We start from the raw sequence: 19761 nt of genomic DNA on the forward strand, positions 1-19761 counted from the left end.
GACCCCCTTCCCCATGCCCTCAACCCCCAGCATGGGGGTCTGCCCCACCGTCTGCATGGGGTCTGCACCCACCGTGCCGCCCGGGCAGCCGTGCCCCGACCTGTACGGCTCTGCCCCTCCACCCCTGCCCCAAGGACGGGCGAGGCGGCCGGCTGGGAAGATCTGTTTCATTAAAGGCGAGGGAACGGGACCGCCGCGGCGCGGCCCTTATTGCTACCGACTAGACGGGCGGGTGGGGCCGGGCGCCATGCGGGAGCCGGGAGGGGGACGTGGGGGGGGGCTGCCGTTGCACGCAGACCCCACCCCCCCAATACAGGTTGGAGGAGCTGCCTGCTGCTGGAGGTGGTCGGCCAGCCCCACGGCCTGGTCCCCTCTTGTGCTTCTCGTTAGCAGCAGCTTGTGTGGGTTGGGGGGGGAGGAGATGCCCTGGCTACCCCCCACCCCCCCTAGCACCATGGGACTGCCCCCCCCACTCCCCCCGGGTCGGTCTGGACGCGCCTCATACCAAGTGCTGGACTGTAAAGTGCTTCTGACGCCTCCCCGAGCACCGCGTTGCCCCCCCAACCCCCTCCCTCACTGTGCGGGGGGCAGCAGGCTGCGGGCACAAGCCCAGCTGGCATCAGCCTGGCCCTGCCAGCATGCAGTGACCCCCCCCTTAAGTGCATAAGAGCCCCCCACGACCCCCTAGCTCCCGGGGGCCCAGGCCAGCCGGCAGCCCCAGCCCATGCCGAGGCCTCCTGGCTGCACGGGGCTGGCATCCACCTCCCCCCGCTCCGGCCACGGGGTGTGGGGGTCCCGCCGGGGCACGGCCCCGCACCCCTGCCAGCAGCAGCCGAGCCCCTGCCTCGCCAGCGCAGGGTGGGGGGCTGGTGCCATGGTCCCAGCCCCGCGGGCGGGAGTTATGTAAACACAAGGGTTAACGGACACCACGGGGAACCGGAATGGCAACGGAGCCGGGGCCGGAGCCGGCGCCGGTCACAGTTTGGAGTCCTGGCTGTGGGCCGAGCCCTTGCTGCCCGGCAGGGGCCGGGCCAGGCCGGCGTCCTCGCTCCGCACCTTCTCGGGGTGCAGCAGTTGCACCTCTAGCGCCGACTCGGTGGCAGGGCCGAGGGCCGGGGCATAGCGCCCGCTGCGGTGCTCGGGCAGCGCCGGGCCCCAGTCCCGGCTGGGCCGCGTGGCGTTCTTCACGCGCTGCCGGGAGGAGACGATGGTCAGCAGCCTTGCAGCTGCCCCTGCCCGCCACGAGCCCTCGCCGTCCCCCTCCGGCTGCCCTACCGGGGGCACCGGGCACTGCCAGCACCGGGGTCGGTGGGTGGGGTACCCCAGGGGCACAGGCCCACCTGCAACAGGGTGCTGCCGTCGGCGCGGCAGATGCGATACAGGGCGTAGGCGGGGATGCAGAGCACGGAGGACAGCGCCATGAGGAAGCCGACGGCCACGGCCCAGCCCGGGTAGACGTAGTCGTTGTAGGCGATGGGCCGGTACTGGATCACCGTGAACACCAGGATGAACTGCGGGCGGGAGCCGGTGCTCAGCAGGGCGCTCAGCACGCCGTGACCCCCTCCCTGCCCCGCGCCGTGGCTTTGACACCGCCACCTCCCCTGCTGCTGGGTGCACCCCGCAGCAGGCATCGCCCCCCCTCCCCTGCTCTCGGGGGGCACCGAGTCAGCGGGGTCACACGTCTCTCTTGCCCCCCCATGTCCACCCGTGTGCAGCCCCCGCCAGGTGCCAGCACTCACGAAGATGATGGCCGGGGAGAAGAAGCGCCAGCAGATCTGGAAGAAGAGCGGGGGCGGGAAGCCCAGCATCATCTCGATGTCCTTGAAGTAGTTACGGTGCCCTGGGAGGGGGGCAACAGGCAATCAACACTGGAGGGGGGCTCCCCTTGCCCCCCTAAGCAGGGCCAGGCTCCACCTGCTGCCAGCGTGTCACATGCATGTACCACCTGGCCCTGGCATGGCACAGAGGTGGGAGCGGACCCTAACGCCCCCCCACCTCTGCCGCCTGCCGAAATGGGACCAGGACCCCGGAGTCCTGCCTCTGCCTGACCCCAGCCGAGGCTGGCACCCAGGGCAGCCCCCCTCTGCAGCCTGGAGGAGCGCCGGGCAGGCTCCAGGGCCGTGTCCGGTACCTACCGTAGACGTACATGATGGCGACACACATGATGCAGGAGATGACGACCAGGGAGAAGCTGGCGGCGTAGTTGTCCATCAGCAGCAGCCAGTAAATCCCGGCCTGCGGGAGCGCATGGGGCAGGTGGGTTCAGCAGCTTGGCCCCAGGGTCAAGGCATCAACCCCTGGGGTCAGGGCACAGCCTGCCTCAACCCAGACATGAGCAGCCCCTTGCTGGCTCCTTGGCCCCCTGCCCACAGCCCAGACCCCCAGCACCATGGGTCCGGCCAGTGCCAGGATACGGCTGGGGCCGTGCACGGCCAAGGCCCACCATGAAACTACCAGCCCCCGGGGAAGACACGGGGCGCAGAACAGGTGAGGGCCCGGGGCCACGGGTGCAAGAAGAGAGTGGGTCCGAGGTGCTGAAGGGCGGTTCATAAATTCCCAGAGCCGCGGGGCTGGCAGGGAGCTGTGGGGTCCCATCCAGTCCAACCCTCCCCGAGGCAGGATCAGTCCCATCCAAACCAGCCCAGACAAACCCCGTGTCTAACCTCGGAGCAACACAACAGTCACCCCGGCACAGCCCCAGGCATCGCCCCCGCCCCAGGGATATGGGGGGGCTGCAGCTGCCAACGCCCTGCTGCTGCAAAGGGGGGTCATAAGTGTTCCTGAGACCCCAAGCCAAGGCCGTGCCCCCACTGCAGAGGAAGGCAAAACCCTCCCCAGTGCATACCAGTTTGACCAGAGTGGAAATCCCTTGCCTCACTGGGTGCTGGCTATCATGCCTCTCCTTGAGCCCCTCCAGCAATGGAGAGTCCCCCCTGCCCTGGCATCTCTCCCACTGCTCCACCAGTGAAGTGTTTCCTGATCCAACCTAAACCTGCTTTGCTGCAACTTCAAGCCACGGTTGCATCCTCCCTGCAGCGAGACAAGGTGCTCTCTCCTCTCTCCGGCAGCTCAAGAGGGGACACGGCTGCAGCTGCAAATACCCGAAGGCGCCTTTTCCGCAAGCTGAACCTGCCCAGCTCTGCCAACCTCTCCTTCCAAGCCCCTGATCATCCTCGTCTCTCTCCAAGTTCTCTAAAACGTGGACCCCGAATGGCACAGGAGGCTCTAGATGAGGCCTGGCCAGCACCAAGCAAAGAGGCACCGTCGTCCCTAACGCTCCTATTGATGCAGCCCCAAACCACGTCGCCTTTTGTGCAGCTGCCTCAGTGCACTCATCGAGTCTGCAGTCACCGAGACTCCTGCGTCCTGCTCCGCGGTGCTGCCGTCCAGCCGGACATCCCCCATTTGGCGCATGCTCCTTCTCCCAAGGGTAGCACCTTGCACTTGTCAGCACTGAACTCCCCCCGGGTCGCTCCAGCCTGGCTTTCCAATCTGTTGGGATCCTTCTGCATTGCACTCCCAGCCTCCAGCATGTTCATAGTCCTGCCACCCACTCCGATGTGGAAGGAGAGTCCAGCCGGCCCTTTGCAGCGCCCAGACGTAGCTGCTCCTCGGGCAGTGGCTCTCAGGCTTTGCTGACTCCAGGTCCCCCCTGGGGAGACTCCAGGCCCCCCTCAAATACAGTCACAGCGGAGCTGGCAGAGGTCACATCCAGTCCAGTCCTCTGCCTGAGGCAGGATCAGCCCTGTCCCAACCAGCCCAGACAAACCATCATCTAAACTCTGCATCAGACTCAACCCTGACACAACACCCAGCTAACACCCGACCCTACCCCTGGGAAAGGACGGCAGCTGCAGCAGCCAACGTCCTGCTTCTATGAAGAGTTGTCAATATTCGCTCCAGAGACCCCAGGCAGAGGCCGTGCCCCTGCTACAGAGGGAAGCAAAATCCCCATCATCCTTTCCTGACCCCAAATTTGGGCTTGGGTCTGACTCTGAGCGGGGGGGCAAGACCCTCTAGCCAGGGGCCTCCAGAGTCGGCACAGCCCAGTTGAAGTCCCCAGCCCGGGCTGCAGCAGCACCCAGTGCCTCTGGGGAGGCTCCAAACCCCTGACACATGGGGCAGGAGCAACCAGCAGAGCCCAGATGCCTGCGCTGTGCAACCACTTCTCGAACCCTGCCGGCGATGGAGAGTCCCTCCTCCCCTGGCATCTCTCCCACGGCCTCCCTGCTCTGACAGTGAAGAAATGTTTCCTGAGACCCAACCTAAACCTGCCTTGATGCAGCTTCAAGCCACTGGTCCACGTCCTGCTCCCTGCAGCGAGAGAGGAGCGGAGCTCTTCAGGTCGGCGCATGCCCCTCTTGGCACCTTTTCTGCAAGCTGAACGTGCTCCGCTCCGTCAGCCTCTCCTTGCCTGCCAAGCCCTTGAGCATCTTTGTCGCCCAGCCCTGGATCTTCTCTAACATCTCCATGTCCTTTTTAAAACGTGGAGCCCAGGATGGCAGAGTCTCCAGATGAGGCCTGGGCACTGCCAGGCAGTGGCACTGTCACCTCCCGTGTCTTGCACCTCGTGCTCCTATTGCTGCAGCCCAATACTGCACCAGCCTTTTGTGCGGCTGCATCACGCTGCAGCCTCCTACCAACTCCCAGGTCCTTCTCCATGGAGTTGCATCCAGCCAGGTGCCTCCACTCTGCATTTGTGTTATAAATACCAGTTCTTTATGTTCCCTTGTTCTTCCACTAGAGAAATCCCGGAGCCTTCTCCTGCTGCAAAGAGCTCGGCATGCCCAAGCCAAGTAGGAGGCTTCAGTTCTGGATTCGTTTGAAACCCTGGGTTGATGCTAGGTTGATGCCCACCTCCCAGTGCTAGTGTGGCATGGCACCTTGCGACACCCCTGAAAGGACCTCCAGGGCCCCTGGGGCAGCCCGGCGGAGAACCCCTGGGCTAGACCATCCCTGACGACCCCTGGGCACAACCTCTGTTTGCCACAGCCAGGGATGGACGGAGACAGAATCGCAGAAAACGAGGGTTGAAGGGAGCTCAGGAGTCACGTCCAGTCCAACCCCTGCTCCAAGCAGGACCAGCCCCAACTGCATCATCCCAGCCAGGGCTTTGTCCACCTGGGTCTTCAAAACCTCCAAGGGTGGAGATTGCACCACCGCTCAGGGCAGCCTATTTCAGTGCCTCACCGCCCTCCTAGTGAGAAAGCTTTTCCTAATATCCAACCTAAACCTCCCTTGCTGCAGCTTGAGCCCATTGCTGCTTGTCCTGCCATCTGCCCCCACTGAGAACAGTCCCGCTCCATCGTCTTTGCAACGCCCCTGCAGGGAGTTAGAGGCTGCTATCAAATCCCCGCTCGGTCTTTTCTTCTGCAGACTAAACGAGCCCATTTCCCTCAGCCTCTCCTCAGTCATGTGCCCCAGCTCCCCTGGCTGCCCCCAGGCAGGCCGTACCCTTGCCCCATGGCTCTGACAGGGGATCGGGGTTGCTCCGTGGGCACTATGTGGCATGCACTGGGAGGCCGACAGCCCGCGGGCAGGGGCAGTCGAGTGCCTACCTGGGTGGTGAGCGGGATGCCCAGCAGGAAGCCAACTACTGCTACGCCCAGCGTCACCAGGGTTTTGCGCCGCAGGATCCACTCGTTGCCGATCTCATCCACGATGGCCGTGACCAGCGTCTCCAGCAGGCAGAACTGCACGGGAGCGGCTGTCAGGGCGGGAGGGCCTGGCACTGCCCCAGCCTCCCCTGACTCCAGGGCAATGGGAGCCCTGATCTGGGCAGATCCCTGCTCCTACCCCCTGGGGTCCCTCTCCCCCCAGCCTTGCACTTGGGAGCCCCTCCACCCCCCGTAGCTAGGGGCTGTGCCTGCCCCTGCCCCGCTACCTGGGTGCCCCCTCCCTACCATACCTGTGTGCCCAGCCCCAACAGGATGAGCATGAAGAAGAAGAGGATGGACCAAAGGGGCGAGATGGGCAGCAGGGTCAGAGCCTCGGGGTAGGCCACGAAGGCCAGACCAGGGCCGTGGTCAGCCACACGCGACACGTCCACGCCCAGGTGATGCGCCATGAAGCCCAGGATGGAGAAGATGACGAAGCCGGCGTAGACGCTGGTGGCGCAGTTGGTGATGCTGATGATGATGCTGTCCCTGCGGGGGGCAGAGAGGGGATCAGCGGGGCCGGGGGGCAGCCGGGGGGCTGGGCTGGGGGTCTCACCTGTAGCAGTTGTTGTGGAACTTGTTGTAGGAGGCCATGGTGATGAGCCCGCCCCAGGCGCAGCCCAGCGAGTAGAAGATCTGGGAGGCGGCATCGCCCCACACCTGCCGGAGGATGGCGTAACTGCAGCGATGGCCCCTGGGACCCCCCATGGCATGTCCCCCCCCCATCCCCAGGGGGCTGCGGGTCGGGAGCGAGGGGTGCAGGCATGGCTGGGATCCTGGGGGGCTGCAGGCAGCGTCTGGGGTCCAGCCAGTGTGACCCCAGCTGCCCCAAGTGCTGGCGGCCAGGCTGTGGGGCTGGGTCCGAGCAGGGCACAGGGTACTGGAGCGACTGCCCCCCCAGGTAGGGCATCCCCGGGGTCACCGCCAGGCCCAGCCCACCTTGGCATCCAGGATCTTGTCCCACTGGGGCATCAGGTAGTAGGTGATGCCGCTGACGGCGCCATCCAGCGTGATGCCGCGCACGAAGAGGATGGTGAGCACCACGTAGGGGAAGGTGGCTGTGAAGTACACCACCTGCGGCGACGGACATGCGGACGTGTCAGTGGTGGCCACCCCCAGGCAGGGGCAGCTCCAGGACAGGGGTATGAGGGGGTGCAGAGGCCAGACTCTACTTGCTTTTCCGGATGACTTGACGCCCTTGATGAGGCAGAGGAAGACAACAACCCAGGAGACGCCGAGGCAGCCCAGCAGCGGCAGCCGCACCTCACCCAACTGCCCGATGTCGTCCGACAGCTGCAGCACGTACCGCCTGCCGGGCACAACCATCAGATGTGCCCGGTGCCTGCAGCCCGGCCCCGAGCCCATACCCACAGGCTCCTAGCATCCCTGTGGCCTGGGTGCTCTCACGCCCACCCCCACCGCAGCCATGCCCCCACCTCCAGTACTCCTCGCTGGGGCTGGTGCGCTTGAGCGTGTGGTTGAGCAGGCGGGTGAAGTTGTGGGTGGGCAGGGGGCCTGAGCGGTTGCTGGCAGCGTCCAGGACACCGGCACAGTCGCCCGTGTTCCAGGCGTTGCCGCAGTAGGTCCAGGGCAGCACCCGCGTCATGGAGGCGAAGAAGTAGTAGAAGGCGACGCAGATCACCACGTTGTAGTAGATGCCGATGTAGGTGGAGACGACCATCATCCCGCAGCCCACGCCTGCGGACGAGGCCATGAGACACGGGCTGCACTGGCGCACCACACTCGGGCCAGCACATGCAATACACGTATGCAATACGACTGTGCCACCCCAGCGTGAGCCGCACCAGCACATGCAATGCATGTCTGCACAATATGAGTGTGCCACACTAGTGAGCAGCATCACTGCGTGCAACACAGCCATACTCATGCAAACAGCACCATGTGTAACATGAGCGTGCCTCACACCAGTGAGCAGCACCAGCACATCCAACGTGAGTATGTATAAGGTGAGCACATGCAATGTGTGCACCACACCAGCACATGCAACCCAAATGTGTGCAATGGGAGCACATGAACAGCAAGAGCATGTCCATCTAGTGTGTCAGGAGCATGCATGCAGCTGAGAACAAGCGTGCTCCCATGCAGATGCCGGAAGGAGGGACTGTCACAGGGGCCATGTCTATACAAGGTGCTTAGTAGCTCGTTACTACTGCCCCGTAGCTTTAAGCCGTGCGGGGATGCTACTGTGCAGTAACAGCCGTGCAGTCAGTGTCTCATGTAAACGTGGCCAGGGTGGTGGAGAGGCCAAGTGGGCGAGAGGCCTGGGGTTCAGGGGTGGGCAGAGCTGCAGTCCAGGAACGCTTGTGCTAGACAGGAGCTCCTGGGGCAGGACTGGGGGGCTGCATGGGTGCACTTGTGACCCCCCTCGGATTCCTGCTCCTCCCAGAGCTTAAACCCAAGGGCCTGGTTGTAGCAGCAGCTGGCTGTGGCAGCTCTTCTAGCCAGGCTGCGCTGACTTCGTGGCTTGTTGTCGACCACCCGATTCCTGCTAAACTCTTTGCTCCACAGGTGGGAACGCCCCTCTCCTTCCTCGCTGGTCTTCAACAGCTCCACTAATGGAGCCTTTCTTCTGCAATGAACTGCTCCCTGCCACCGCTTTCACCTCTAGCTAAACACGAGCTCAGGTGTGGAAATGGGAGCTCAGGTGAACATTAACTCGGGCGTGGAGGTGACTGTCAAGGCGCTCAACTGTGTTTTGTATGTTTAACGACTCCAGGACTGATGAATGCAGCGTCTTGGGAGCCTTTTGCCTAATTGGCTGCAGTTTGACATGTAATCTGTGACACCGCAAATGAAGGCATGTCCCAATCAGGTCGGGTGCTTTTTTGCTTCAAGCTTCAACTGAAGACAACAGCCCCAGGCCCCGAGTTTGTGAGTGAAGCTTCCAGTTTCTTTTTAACTGGAGAAAAATGTGTGTTGGGTTGGATGGGATTATTTGGGGTCAGGCCATGCCCCCCACTGCAGAGGAAGGCAAACCCCCCAGTCTGGACCAGTCTGAGCTTGGGGGAATCCCTTCCTGTCCCCAGTGCAGTGTGGGACCGAGCCTGAGTGCAGGGGCAAGACCCTCCGGCCAGGACCCTGCAGGGTTGGTGCCAGCAGAAGCATTGGCACAGCCATGTCCCCATCTCAGTCAGCACCCAGTGCTGCTGAAGGACAGCGTGTACATTTGGGGGCAAACATGCAAGGCAGCACACCTGTGTGCAACACACGTGCATGTGCAACACACGTGCATGTGCATGGGAGCACATATGCCCAGGAGGGCAGGCCTGAGTGTGCATGAAAACATGCACGAGTCCCAGGGCTCAAGTGTGCCTATGAGCACTGTGATGCACATGCTGGATTAAGTATGCCCATGCACACACGTGTGCTGGGGGAAGCATGCCCATGTGCACACACGTGCCAAGATAAGTACGCCCATGAGAACTGTGGTGCGTGTGCGCACACGTGCCAGGGCTGAGTGTGCCTCTCCGCAGCATTACATGTCACATGCACGTGCTGGGGTGATTGTGCCCACGTGTCCCATGGAGTGTGCCAGGGTAAGCCTGCCCATGGGCTCCATAGTGTGTGCATGTGTGTGTGCCAGGCTGAGCCTGCCCGTGCTCCATGGTGTGTGCACGTGCATGCACTGGGCAGTGCACACCTGTGGGTGCCATGGTGCGTGCGCCAGGGGGTGCTCACCTTTGAAGATGGGGCAGACCTTCCAGACGCCGAGGCAGCCCTGGCTGGCGAACTGCCCAAAGGAGAGCTCCATGAAGAAGAGTGGGATGCCGCAGAACACCAGCATGATGAAGTAGGGGAACATGAAGGCACCTGGTACACGGGGGGGGGGCAGATTCAAACCCTGGCACCCTAAGCCCTTACAGCCCAGCATCCCCGGGCTGCTCCCATGGACCCGACGCTGCAGGGTGCATGGGGAGGGGGCAGCACCTGCCAACCCTGTGCACCCAGGCAGCGCCCGCAATGGTGCCCGCCAGCCCCACCCGAGCCCAGCACCCCCAGCCCGCCCGCCAGCACGCACCCCCGCCGTTGCGGTAGCAGAGGTAGGGGAAGCGCCAGACATTGCCGAGCCCCACGGCGTAGCCCACGCTGGTCAGCACGAACTCGATCTGGTTGCCCCAGTTCCCGCGCCTGATGTTCTCGTCCCGCTTGGCCTCCTCCCCGGGCACCGCGCCGTTCTGGGGGCGAAAGGGGGTGTTAGCATGGACAGCCCCGGCCCTGCGCACCCCCCTGGTGCAGCCAGCGTGCCCTGCCGGGGGGCAGGGACAGAGCAGGGCTGGGGCCCCCCCAGCGGCGGGCAGGCGGCGGCCGTGGCTCATACCAAGCAGAGCTGCCGCGGCCGCACAAAGGGGCCTCTGTTCCCGCGCACTCGCCCCCCCCAGCACAAGGGAGGGGGGGGGGCCAAGCCGGATACGCCCCCTCCACTGCGGCCGGGGGGACCCCCCCTCACTCCTGGGCTGGCAGAGAAGGTGGGGGATGGGACCCGGACGCCTGGGTTCTCCCCATCTGGAGAAGGGGAGTGGGGGCTGGCAGGGGATTGCACCCCAGATGCCTGGGTCCTGCAAGGGGACAGGATGGGGGCCGGTGCCCAGCTGGGCTTGTCATCCCCACCGAGACCTGGCTGCGGGATGACCCCAGGCCCGCGGGCAGCCCGAGGCCGGGTATGGAGCTCAGTGGAGAAAGGCGCTTTGTCCCGGGTCGGCCCCTGCACCCCCCTGCGACGGGGCGGCCTCACACCCAGCAAACAAAGGAGCCGGCCAGCGGCTGCACCGGCCCGGCCCGGCCCCCGTCTCTGGGCTCCAGGGGCACCAGCGCTGCACAAGTAGGAGTGAGGGCCCTGGCACAGCCCTGACCCTGGCCACTGGATGGGCAGGGATCTCCCACCCTGTCTTGACCCCAGCGCCCATCCATGCCAGTGCCTGGCTCCAGGGCACCGAGCCGCCCGTCTCCTCCCCACTGGGGCTCTGTCCCCTGGCTTGGGATGGGCGCAGGGCGAGGCCCCATACGTGTGCGCATGCATGTGGCTCCTGCCCCTTTCCCGCCTTGCATGCTTATGTGTGTGTGTGCGCATGTGGGCTGGCACAGGCGCGGGCACCTGACCGTGTCATTCGATTAGGCGGGCAGCGAGGCGGGCACCGCGCCGCCGGCCCCAGCCATCTGCTGCCCGTGCCGCACGCGCCGGCAGGGCACCGACCGGCTGCGGCACAGCCCCCGCGCCAGGCTGGCAGGGGGGGAGGGGGCAGAGGCCTTGGGAGGGACTGGATCCTGGGCCTGACCCTGCTGCCAGAAGCATCCCCTTGACCCCTGGGCAAGGGACCATGGGGCAGAGGCCCAGGGGGTTGCTTGGCGTGGCCCTGGGGACTCTGCATGTGGATTCCCCGTCTTGCCAGGGGACCACGGATAAGTAGGCAAGTGTGTGCAGGCACGTGCAAGCGTGTGCAAGCATGTGCAAGAGTGTACAGGTATGTGCAGGAGTTTGCAGGCATTTGCAAGTGTGCAAGTATGTGCAGGTGCCCTAGAGCCAGGCCCGCCGGGTCCAGGCTGTGGGGAGGGGCTCAGACAGCCGACCCCAGGAAACATCTCCTCTGCGCCCTGCCCTGCGCAGGGGGTGGGTGAGGGGGTGCACGAGGCAAGACTCCCCCAGCCTCGGTGGAGCCCCGTGGCTCTGTCCATGGTGCTGCCCCCCCCCACTGGCACCGGGCTGGCACCGCCTGCCCGAGCGCGCTAATGCAATGGGGCTGCGGCCGAGTAGATCTAACGAAGCAGCTGCTTGGCCTCGTTAGCAGCCCGGCGCAGGGGGCCGTGTGCTAAGTGTGTGGGGGGGGGCAAGGCAGGCCTGCCTCCCCCTGGGAGTCGGAGCCGGGAGGGGGTGATTGCAGGCACACACAGACACGTGCACACACACACGTGCATACATATATATGTGCATGCACATACACACACACGTGTACTATGCACGTGTACATATATCTGCACACGCATATGTCTGCACCTGTAATATGTGCGTGCACATGTCTGCATGCACATGCAAATACACATACGCACACACAGGCACATGTACATGTGCATGCACATATGCCCACGCACGCAGGGGGGCACAGGGCACTGGGGTAACCCCACGTCCCAGCATGTTCTACTCGCACCCGAGCGCCAGGCCAGGCCGCGCAGCATGCTGGGATGTACCTGACGGGCAGTGGAGACCTGTGTTTCCACAGAAACCCAACACTGGCCACAGGGCTGGACCCACCTGTTCCAGCTCCAAGTGCCAGGCGGGCACCAAAGGCCTCCCCATGAGCACATGGGAGTCCCCGTGCGAGGGCCCCAGGGGCAGCCGCGCCAATCAGATGCAATCATCAGAAGCGGTGCATAACACGGCTGAGGCCGTGCCCCCCCCGAAGCCCCCACCCATCCATCAGCGCCGCGGCAGTGCCGCTTTTCTCATGCTAACGAGCCACGACCGAGCACAAAGGCGGGTGCCCGGGCCCCGTGCCCGCGTCCCCAGCATCCGGCCACGCAGCCGCCCCGGGATGGGCCCGTCCCGCGCCCTGATGGATGTCCAGGATGCGGCCGGTTCTTCCGGCCCCGGCTGCCCGAGAGGGGCCAGGCGGCCCCCACCAGCACCGGAGGGAGCAGCTGGCCCAGCCCTGGGCCCCTGATGTCACCAGACCCTGTCAGCGACATCACGGCCTGTTGCTGCGGCGCCGGCGATGAGGTCATGGGTGGCAGGCCACGGGAGATATAAAAAGCTGCGCTCACAGGACCCAGGGAAGCACGGGGGGGGGCTTGGATGCGTGTGCACACGTGTGAGACATACACCGTAGTGCAGACACCCCTGTGGGCTGTTGCGGCCAGCCTGGGCAGCCCCAACGGGCTGAGCGCCACTGCCCAGCAAAGCCTGCAGCAGGTGCTGTGTCGTCAGTAGGCTCCAGAGTCAACAGGCGCCTCAGCCGTGGGTGTCACAGCCAGGCAGGCGGAGACAAACCCGTGGGCACCGGGGGCTGGGAATGAAGCCCTGGCTGGCATTGCCACAGGGCAGGGGTCTGGGGAAGGATGGGGGCAAATAGAGGAGGGGGGGTCTCAGCCTGGGGGGGGGCACAGCTGGGCAGGGAGGGGCTGGTGCCTGCCCCAGGGCACTGCCCTCCCCACAGCAAGCCTGGGGAGAAGCCCCAATCTCCCCCCAGGCCCACCCAGAGCCATGCAAGGGGGGCAGGAGGGTCCCTGCAAGCTGCCCCCAGCCCCCTCCCTGCTCCGGGGCCCCCGGGCCCTGCAGCCACTCACCTGCTCGGGGGGGCCGGGGGGAGACTGGCCGCCGGCTGCTGCCATCCCGGGGCTGCTCCTCGCCTCCGTGCCGGCCGCGGCATTCGCACCCGGGGCAGCGGGCGGCGCGGGGCAGCGAGCGTGTGGCACCGCCCCCCCCGGCCCTCCCGCCGGCTCCTGGCATCTCGCCCGCACGCTCAGCACAGCATGCCCCCCCACCCGCCGGCTGCAGCCTCGTTACTGCTCATTAGCGTGATAACGAGCCCCAAAGCAACAGGGGCCTGATCCAGGAGCCTGCCAGTGCGCGACAGAGGAGGGGGCTGGGGGCTGTGACCCCCATCCCTGCCACCAGCGCCACGGCTGTGAGAGCAGGATCGGGCCAGGGATCCCCCAAGTGCCCCTAGGGAAAGGGGTCGGGAGGGAGGGGCACCAGCAGGGAGGGGGGGGCAGGGGGCTGTGGGTCGAGAGCGAGGGGCACCAGCAGGGCAGGGGGGGCAGAAGGCTACAAGACAGGAGTGAGGGGGGCACAGTGAGACTGTGCCCCCCCCTCAGGTTTCAGTGCAGGCCCCGGGGCCGCACTGCCCTGGTTCAAGTCCCAGTCTTAATGAAGCCTCATTAACAGGGACAGCTTTTGGCAGGCCCCCACCCCACTCTGTGGCCCCCCAGCCCCCTGGGCTGAGCTAGGGGGAGGGGGGGGGCTGGGCCTGTATGGGGGGGGGCAAGGCCCCACAGGCCCCTTCAAGGCGGTGGGTGGGGGGGGCATCATGTGCATCTGCCACCGCTATTTAAATCCTGCCCTCGCCTGCCCCCCAGCACCTGTTCCCGTCGCGCCCGGCGCCACGGACATACAGACAGACGGAGACGGGACCCCACTGTGATGTCACGGCCGTCCCCACGGCCATGGCAATAACCCTTGACCCCTAGGGACTTAGGAGGGGCAAGAGGGGGGTCCCCAGGACTGTGGATCCCAGCTCCTTGCCCGCTCCTGATGTCATCACACCTGTCAGTGACATCACCACCATCTCCGCAGAGACCCCGGCAAGGTCACAGCCCATCTGGGCCGGGGCGGGGGGCCCTTGCCACGGTGCAGCCAGAACCAGAGTCCGTGCAGCCAGCAGCAAATGCCAGACCCTGGTGACGTCCAGCCCTGACCTCTGACCCCTGGCCCCTGCGCTGGCTGGGGGCATCCCAGCTGCTGTGCCCAGGCGGTGCCAGCTCGCACCCCCCGGGGCAAGCTGCCCTGGCGCCAACGAGGCATGAACATGGCGGGGGGGGGCGGGGAGAGGGGGGCTGCAGAGACCATCTGGGGCCTGGGCATGGGTGGGGGCACACGCGGCGCCACACGTGCATGACACATGGGCCCACGCTGGCCACCATGCAGTGCCACACATGGCATGATCCACCCTGACCCTGTGTACAAGCTCCTGAGGGCATCATGGTGCCCCCCACCCCAGACCCTCCAGCCTGGGGCTCTGGTGCTGCGCCTGTCTGCCCGGCCCGGTGCTGGGGGCCATGGAGAGGCAGGACAGGTCCATGCCCACACGCTAAGCCCAGCTGGGAGCACATGGGGTACATGCATGCCAGGCATGCACACGCAACAGACACATCCGGCACACACACGTGCACCAAGCACACACAGCAGCACGCTGGGCACACACACGTGCACCAGGAACATGCATGCTAGAACCCGACCGGCACCTCCAGGACATGGGGCAGCGCAGGAGAGGGGCAGCCCCGGCCCCCAGGGTCCAGGCCTGGGCGCACACCCCTGCCCTAGCTCCAGGCTGCCCCCATGGTCGGTGCTGCCCCAAGACCCCCCACGCGGGACCGAAGACCACCTGCAGGCCATGCCACGCCGCGCCCCCCCCCCCCTCCCGCGGGGATGGACTGGGGGTTCCCTGCCACCCCCGGCCCTTTGAGCGCAGCGATTCTCCCGGGGCACTCAGGCGGAAAATCCCCCCTTGGTATTCCAGGCAGGCCGCACCGCCGGCAGCCACTTCCGCCCGCGGCCCCTGCGCCAGCCCTGTCAGGGGGGGCTCCCCTGTGCCCCCTGCCCGCCTGCCCATACCGGGGGCACCCTCCACTGCCCCTCCGGGTGCCGGGACTTCTGTCCAGGGCAGCGCCACGGCACCCCGGCCCACGTCCCCCCCGCCCGGCACCTGAGCCGACCCCCAGCGCCCCCCCCTTCAGCCGCGGCCGTGCCAGGGAAGCTGCCCAGGAGTCGGCACAGGGAACAAAGGGACGTTCACAGCACAAGACAGGACGTCCCGGGAGGAAGGGGGCGGCCGGCAGAACCCCCCCCCTTCCTGCCGTGGGCCATGGCATGGGGGGGCCACACACGGCATCACTCCCACCCGGAGAGGGCACGGTGCCCCCTTGGCCTCTGGCCAATGCAGGAGGTGCTGGAGCCGTTCTCCTCTGCCCAGCCCCCCGCCAGCAACCCCATGCCAGGGCTGGTGCCCACAGGCACCAGGGCGAGACCCCGAGGGCAGAGGCAAGACCCACTCTCACCCCCACAGGCTCATCCCATGGCTCCCACTGGGCCTGTGGACACACGTGCACATGCAGGCAAATGAGCACGACAGCGGGGACACACATGGGCACGCACATGCCTGTGGCACAGAGAGACATGCATGCACCCAGGACAGGCACCTGTACTGACAGGCACATACATGCACACACACCAGTGCACATATACACATACATGCACACACACCAGTGCACATATACAAATACATGCACACACACACACACACAAATACGCACATGCATCAGTGCATACACCCACATGCCCACACATACACCAATGCACATATACACATGCACACACAGATGTACATCAACACATACATGCATCAGGGCATACATGCACGTGCCTACACATACACCATCATGCATATACACATGCAATAGTACACACACACACATGCACCAGTGCACACTGCTCAGTGGCAGCCATGGCCCAGGCCGGTCCCTTCAGGCTGCTGTTGTGCAAACTCCCGGTGCCCCTCACTCCTGACCCGCAGGGCCCCTTGGTGGGGGCAGGCGGCTGCTGGGGGGAGCCTGCTCCCATGCAGAGCTGCAACCCCACCCCCAAGGAGCAGCTGCAGGGGAAACTGAGGCAAGCGGGGTGGAGCAGGGCTGGGAAGCAGCTCCGTGCCCCCTTTCTGGGGACGGGCTGTGTGGGTAGCCAGTGCCAAAAATAGCCTGGCAAAGCAGCCTGACCAGAGGGGAGGGGGGTGGGCAGGGGGCCAAGGGCGCTGCCTGGGCCTGCTCCCCTCCGGGGTTCCCACGCGCTCGTGGGGGGGGCCAAGACTGGAGCTGCACCTGCTGCGGGGCTTCCCCAGCTCCAGGCGGCCCTTGCCCCGTGCCTGCTGCCTGGGGCTGTGCAGGGAGCACCTTGCTGCCCACTCCCCCCAACCCCATGTGCGCACATGCACTCACATACACATGTATGCACACACAGACACATGTACACACGTGCACCACCAGCAAGAGAGATGCCAGCCAGGCCCAACAGCTCCGGTTGCCGGGACCCGCCAGGAGGTACCGCAGGGGGACACATTTGCAGGCACATGGGGGGACACGGGACGTACACATGTGTGGCCGTGAGCGAAACTTCCCAGGGCCTCCTGGCTTGGCTCCCACTGCCCAGGGCACAGGCTATTTTGGGAGCCCCCCGGGAGGGGGAGGGGGGGCTCTGCCATGGCGCAAACCTGCCCCTCCCTGCCCAGCGCAGCGGGGAGCCCTCGGCAGCGCGTGGCCTGGGGCCGGTGGGTGATAAGGGCCGAGCGGAGCAGCTGGGCTGGGCGATACCCACGGCCCCGCCCGGCGCTGGGGCAGCACCGGGGCAGGGAGCCCCGGGGCCCCAGTGCATGCTGGGACAGGTGTCAGTCCCAAGCTGGGGCCGGGAAACCGAGGCATCAGAAGGGATCGACCCATGCAAGGCTGCCCGGCAGCAGGGCAGGACCCAGGCGTCCAGGCTGGCCCCTCTCCCGTTGCGAGACCAGGAGGCTGCGCTGGAGACCGGGGCGGCTCCTAACCCCCCTGACCGAGCGCCCCGGGCTGTCACAGCAGGATGCACGCAGCGCAAGGTCCTGGGAGGGAACCGAGGCGTCACGGCTTCTCCCCCCACCGACCCCCGGCCCCAGCACTCACCAGCAGCCCCTCGCTGCTCTTATCGGCCATGGCGGGGGCCAGTCGCTGCTGTCCGTCCCGCTGGCTGGCGCCCGGCTGGCGCGGAGACGCGGGCCTGGCACGGGTCAGTCCTCAGCGGGAAGCTGTGGGGGGAGATGGGTGTGACGTGGGGCACGGGGCACGTGGCCCGTCTCCCTTCAGCTCCCAGCACGCGGGGGTGGGAGGGCTCCTGCTGGGAAGTGGCACTTGGGAAAAGGCCTGGGGCTGGCTCAGCTGCAGGTTGGGGGTGAGGGACACTGGCAGGGTGGGGGCGCAGGGGCTGCAGGTTGGGAGTGAGGGGCGCCGGGGGGTGGGGGCTCACAGGGGGCTGCAGTTAGGGCCCGGTGCTGGCACAGGACCGTGTGGCTCTGGCAAGCCAGGAGCGCGGGTGCAGCTGCAGCAGTTGGCGCAGATGGAGGCGGTCGCCTTCTGCCCCGCTGCACCGTGCTGCGGAACCGGAGCCGGGGGCTGCCCACAGGGGGCGGGGGCATCGTCCCAGCCTCGGAGCCGCCTGCCCCGACCCTGCCTGCACCGTGACAACGTCCCCCTGTGCAGTGAGGTCATCGCCCCAGCTGTGACATCAGCACACAACAGCTCTAGGAGCCTCTTGCCAGCTGTCCCAGGCTGGGGGCGTTCAGCTGCGTCACCACGGCAGAAGTAGCTAGCCAGCCCCCCAGCTGCCCTCCCCGGGTCGAGGGTGCTCAGGCTGGGGGCGCAGGGCTGGTCAGGCCGGGCCAGGGCGGTGACTGGTGGAAGCAGGGCGAGCCTGAGCACAGGAGATAAGGAGCAGACGTCAGGGAAGGATGAGCAGGCCCCCACGGCACCCCCGGTGAGCTCCCACCCGCCCCAGGGGGGCCAGGCAGGGGTGGGCAGCAGGGCCTGGCCCCAGAACCAGCTCCAGCTCCTTCCTGGCCCCCGCCCGGCACCAGGGTCCCCTCCAGCAGGAGGGCCGGAGGCTGCGGGTCGGGAGTGAGGGGCACTGGCAGGGCTGGGGGGCAGGGGGCCGCCTGCCAGAGGGGTCGGGCGAGGGGCTGGGGTCAGCGCTGGCGTCGGTGTGAGCGCAGTGCCCGGTTCCCCTGGCTCCGCTCTGCCCGTGCCGCAAGGGGAGACCCCTCCCCAACACAGGGCAGCACCCCGTCCAGGAGGTTTGGGAGCCCCTGCCCCACGGGGGCGGGGGGAGCCTGGAGCGCGGGGCAGGGGGCTGCGCTCGGGTCGGGGTTTGGGCACTGCCACGACTGGCGGGTCCCGGCGGGAGGGGCCGAGAGCAGAGCCCAGGACCCAGGCGGGGCATCGGTGTCCGCTCGGACCCGGAGCTGGCTCGTGCCCCAAGCCGGCAGCGGGGCAGAGCCGGGGGGCGGCCGGGGCTGCGGGGCGGGTGTGCGGGGCGCCCCCGGCCGCGCGGCCCCTTTAAGCCGGGGGGGCGCGTTGCTGCGCGGCGCGGTGCAGGCGCGGGTTACATCAGCCGCCACGTGGCCCCGCCCCGCACGTGCGGATCCGGCCCCTGCCCCGGCCCCGCGCCCCCGCTCACCCGCTCCATGGCCCCGATCCCGGCTCGATCGCGGCCGCGCTGCGGGTCCCGGCGCCGGGGCGGGCGGGCGGTGCGGGGCGCTGCGGGGTCCGCGGCTGCGGCGCGCTGGGCTGGCAGGAGGCGGCCGCGCCCCCGGACCCCCGGCCCCGCTGCGGGTCCCGGCCACGTCCACGGTCCCGTCCTGTCCTGTCCTGTCCTGTCCCGCTGCCGCTCCGCTCCCCGCGCCGCCCCGCGCTCTCCGCCGCCGCCGCCGACTTTCGGGCAAGTTTTGGCGCCGGGGGCGGAGCTGCGGCGGCCCCGCCCCGAGCCCGGCCGGGGGCACGCGGGGTGCACACGCGCCTGCACGCGCACCCCCCGGGGCCCCGCACACACCCGCACGCACCTGTACCCCCCCTCACATACGCGCGCGCGCTCGTGCACACCCGCACGCCCCCTCCCCACGCGTGTGCGTGTCCGTGCACAGCCCAGCGCACGGGGCTCCGTGCGGCCGCCCCCGGCCACGGCCCCGCGTGCGCCCGCACCTGGGCTGCACCCCGCAGGGGGCTCCGGGCCCGGGGGCAGCACGGCACACGCTGGCAGCAGCCCTGGGGCCTGTGCCAGGGCATCTGAGCAGGACCCGGGAGCCCTGGCTCTGGCCCCCTCTCCAGCCCCTCGGACAGGCCACCCCGCGTGGCCTCCTGCGGCCGTGGGAAGCGGGCAGCGTCAGCCGGAGCCGCGTGGCCGTGGACTGACCTGGACGAGGAGCCGCGATGGGGGCACCGGGCCGGCCCCGCTGCAAGGCCTGGGCACGTCGTCCCGCCAGCCTGGCGCCGCCCGCTCTCCCCGGCGGCTCCCGCAGGCCGGAGAGCCCACGGCCGGTGCTCGGCCCCGGGGCCCCGGCGGAGGAACCGGAGGACCACGGCGCTGCAGCCGTCTCCGTGCTTGCACGCAGCCTCGCCATGGCAACCAGCCCGAGACGTGCCAAGACAAGCTGCGCAGGGGGTGGGGGTTTGTGAACGGGAGCACCGGAGCCGGGAGCCGGCGTGGCAGGGACGCGTGGGGAGGCCGTGGCACTGCGTGGCACCGCGTCGGGGAGGCAGACACCGCAGGGCGCAGCCCCCAGACCGGCAGGGACCGGTGCAGAGG

At 67.1% G+C, this 19761-nt stretch overlaps 1 protein-coding gene across 2 annotated transcripts; it reads right to left on the bottom strand.

The window, feature by feature from the left end:
- Positions 1 to 153: 153 nt before the first annotated feature.
- Positions 154 to 19446, bottom strand: SLC6A9 (solute carrier family 6 member 9). Of its 2 annotated transcripts, none has more exons than XM_059727704.1 (14): positions 19369 to 19446; positions 17091 to 17212; positions 9697 to 9853; positions 9357 to 9488; positions 7094 to 7355; positions 6834 to 6966; positions 6597 to 6731; positions 6214 to 6317; positions 5909 to 6146; positions 5559 to 5693; positions 2136 to 2235; positions 1740 to 1840; positions 1341 to 1511; positions 154 to 1191 (listed from the first exon to the last, which is right to left on the bottom strand). In XM_059727704.1, exons 2-14 carry the CDS (start codon positions 17118 to 17120, stop codon positions 976 to 978), a joined length of 1914 nt encoding a protein of 637 aa, XP_059583687.1. In that variant the 5' UTR covers positions 17121 to 17212; positions 19369 to 19446; the 3' UTR covers positions 154 to 975. The 2 variants fall into 2 exon arrangements, with proteins under 2 accessions (XP_059583687.1, XP_059583686.1); XM_059727703.1 differs by lacking the exon at positions 19369 to 19446 and adding an exon at positions 18637 to 18721.
- Positions 19447 to 19761: the final 315 nt, after the last annotated feature.

Source organism: Alligator mississippiensis, chromosome 5 (genome assembly GCF_030867095.1).
Source record: "Alligator mississippiensis isolate rAllMis1 chromosome 5, rAllMis1, whole genome shotgun sequence".
NCBI lineage: Eukaryota > Metazoa > Chordata > Crocodylia > Alligatoridae > Alligator > Alligator mississippiensis.

Excerpts from the sequence above, each read along its gene's own strand:
- SLC6A9 (XM_059727704.1), bottom strand. The coding sequence starts at position 17,120 with ATGGCCGATAAGAGCAGCGAGGGGCTGCTG. Across the intron at positions 9,489-9,696 it reads CTGCTACCGCAACGGCGGGG|GTGCCTTCATGTTCCCCTAC; the intron begins GTGCGTGCTGGC and ends CCCGTGTACCAG. Across the intron at positions 1,841-2,135 it reads CGCCATCATGTACGTCTACG|GGCACCGTAACTACTTCAAG; the intron begins GTAGGTACCGGA and ends CCCCCCTCCCAG.